General features: G+C 35.3%; 1 protein-coding gene across 1 annotated transcript in view; it reads left to right on the forward strand.

Moving 5' to 3' along the window:
- LOC113807608 (nuclear exosome regulator NRDE2-like) overlaps nt 1-2,500 on the forward strand; it is a 38,621-nt gene that overhangs the window by 11,240 nt on the left and 24,881 nt on the right. Inside the window, exons 6-9 of the mRNA XM_070116122.1 lie at nt 302-391; nt 811-957; nt 1,134-2,156; nt 2,272-2,351. Of these exons, the coding sequence (XP_069972223.1) occupies nt 302-391; nt 811-957; nt 1,134-2,156; nt 2,272-2,351 (1,340 nt within the window). The remainder of the gene's footprint in view (nt 1-301; nt 392-810; nt 958-1,133; nt 2,157-2,271; nt 2,352-2,500) is intronic.

Consider the following 2,500-nt stretch of genomic DNA (forward strand, 5'->3'; position numbering starts at 1 on the left):
GAAAGAGTTGTAAAATACATCTTAATGTTGTTCAATCATTTTGATGATGAATTATAGGAATATAGAATAACATATATTAGACTAGACTTAATTCACTGGATATAATTTCCAATTTCTTCCTGAATGGGGGTTTGAGTCTCAAAACATTATCCATATGTACAGCCCTGTGTTTTCTTCTTTTCTTCTTCTCTTCTTCTCTTCTTCACTTCTTCATCTTCTTCTTTTTCTTCCTACAATGCATTTATTTCCTTGCAATGCACCAATATCTTATTTGAAAAAAATATTTTACATGTCAAACAAGGTCAAGAGGTAAACGAAGCAGAACAAGATCAGTTTCTAGAGAGAGGATAAACAAGAAAGAGGAAGTGACTTATAAAGGAGGCACTGTATTGTAAGTAGATTTTAAGAGAGAGAGAGAGTGTGTGTGTGTGTGTGTGTGTGTGTGTGTGTGTGTGTGTGTGTGTGTGTGTGTGTGTGTGTGTGTGTGTGTGTGTGTGTGTGTGTGTGTGTGTCTGTGTGTGTGTGTGTGTGTGTGTGTGTGTGTGTGTGTGTGTGTGTGTGTGTGTGTGTGTGTGTGTGTGTGTATGTGTGCATGTGTGTGTGTGTGTGCAGGTGTATGCATATTTGCATGTTGTATAGTTTTACTTTATTCTAGTGTTGGATTTCATAATAGATTAAAAATCTCATTAAGTTATCAATTAGGAAGTATCAGTGACGTAAATAGAAGTTAGTTACAGAATTAAACATCCATTTTGATATTTTGCTTAATGATTATTCTAAAAATTCTAGTATATATTTTATGTCATACAGACATGAGAAATTGTTATCTGGGAACAAGAGTGTATTCCTAGAAGACCTGAAAGGCTTAGTCCGACCTGAAGAGGCATTCTACATCAACGTACGAGGAGAAACTGACAATAAGACCTTTACCTCAACGCATTTTTCACAACTAGCCAGGTAGAGCTTAGCTATATTGTTTCTGTCATTGTTCAAGTATCTAGTTTTCTGACATGATCACTTTGAATATTTTGATACTTTGAAAATATATTGTTCTTGTATTGATTTTAATCTATTGATTATTTTGTTAATGGGTATTTTGGATGATTTGAAATAAGGATTACTTTTCTTTGCAGTTACAAGATGAAAATGAGAGGCATACTTGGAGATTTAAAGCAAAATATTGGGAAACCAAAAAAGAGAGCTCTCAGATACTTCAGGAAAAGTGCACAACCATCATTATATGCAGATAGCACATTTATCAAAAGGTTACCAACATGCAACAGAGATGATGAAGACAAGGATGCTGGTTATATACCAGTTCAACTTACCTTTGAAGAAGCAAAGCTCATAAAGAAAGAAACCCAGCCATCACATGCAGATCCTCTAGGGATATATGACAGCAAAACACAGGAGTACTTGCATGGAATAGGTGGTCCAGATCAAGAAGAAAATACAATCCAAGATGCAGAATATGAGTACTGGCAAAATCAGGCTAAAGCTTTTAATGAAAGATTGGGCAAAGAACCTACCAATGTGTCTCTGTGGCTGGAATTTGTACATTTCCAGGACAAAGCTCATGTTCATCTGTTTTGCAATGAAGAAACAAGTGAAAAGAATGAGAAGAAGAAGAAAATGAATCAGAGAGCATTAGCTGAGAGGAAGATTTCTATTTTGGACACTGCCATAAAAAAGAATATTAAATCCACTGAATTGCAGTTCGAACGCCTTGACATTGGACAGCATATCTGGGATGATAAAAAATTGAAGCATGAATGGGGTACTTTCTTATTTAATTTTCCAAACAAGATAAAAGTTTGGCATCAGTACTTATCATTCTCACAGACCCATTTTACATCATTTAATTTATCATCAGTTGTCAAAACATTTGCAAAGTGTACAGAAAGATTACAGCAAATACAAAGTGGAACATTTTTAACACATGCAGCACCACCTAATATAGGAAAGTGCATGATAGATGTGGCTGTCCAATTGGCACATGTGTGGCGGCAAGCTGGGCTTATGGAAAGATCAATTGCTCTGTTTCAGGCACTTATAGAGTTTAATTTATTTTCCCCTGCTCATGCAAGAGATAAGAACATGACATTAGAGGCAAGACTGGCCTTTTTTGAGCCATTTTGGGATTCAAGAGCACCAAGGTATATTTCTTTAGTTTGTTCAGTTATAGTTAGCTTATTGTAAACATAGTTCAGTACATAATGAGTTAGATTTAGTAATGTATGAGCCACAGGAAATCATGTACTTTATCCACAGATTTGGGGAAGATGGATCTTGTGGGTGGGCACAAGTTGTGGAAAAAAAGCAGCAAGTAGAATTTCCAGAAGTTATTCTAGGTAAGCAAAAGTGCATTTATATTAACATGAACTGATAGTGTTATGCACTAAGGGAACTTGTATGCACCAAGAATGATTTTGAAATATCTAGTACTCACTGACAGTAATGTTGACCAGTCACTTTTATGTATTAACACAATTGTTTATTA

The sequence above is a fragment of the Penaeus vannamei genome, chromosome 38, assembly GCF_042767895.1.
Source record: "Penaeus vannamei isolate JL-2024 chromosome 38, ASM4276789v1, whole genome shotgun sequence".
Taxonomy (NCBI): domain Eukaryota; kingdom Metazoa; phylum Arthropoda; class Malacostraca; order Decapoda; family Penaeidae; genus Penaeus; species Penaeus vannamei.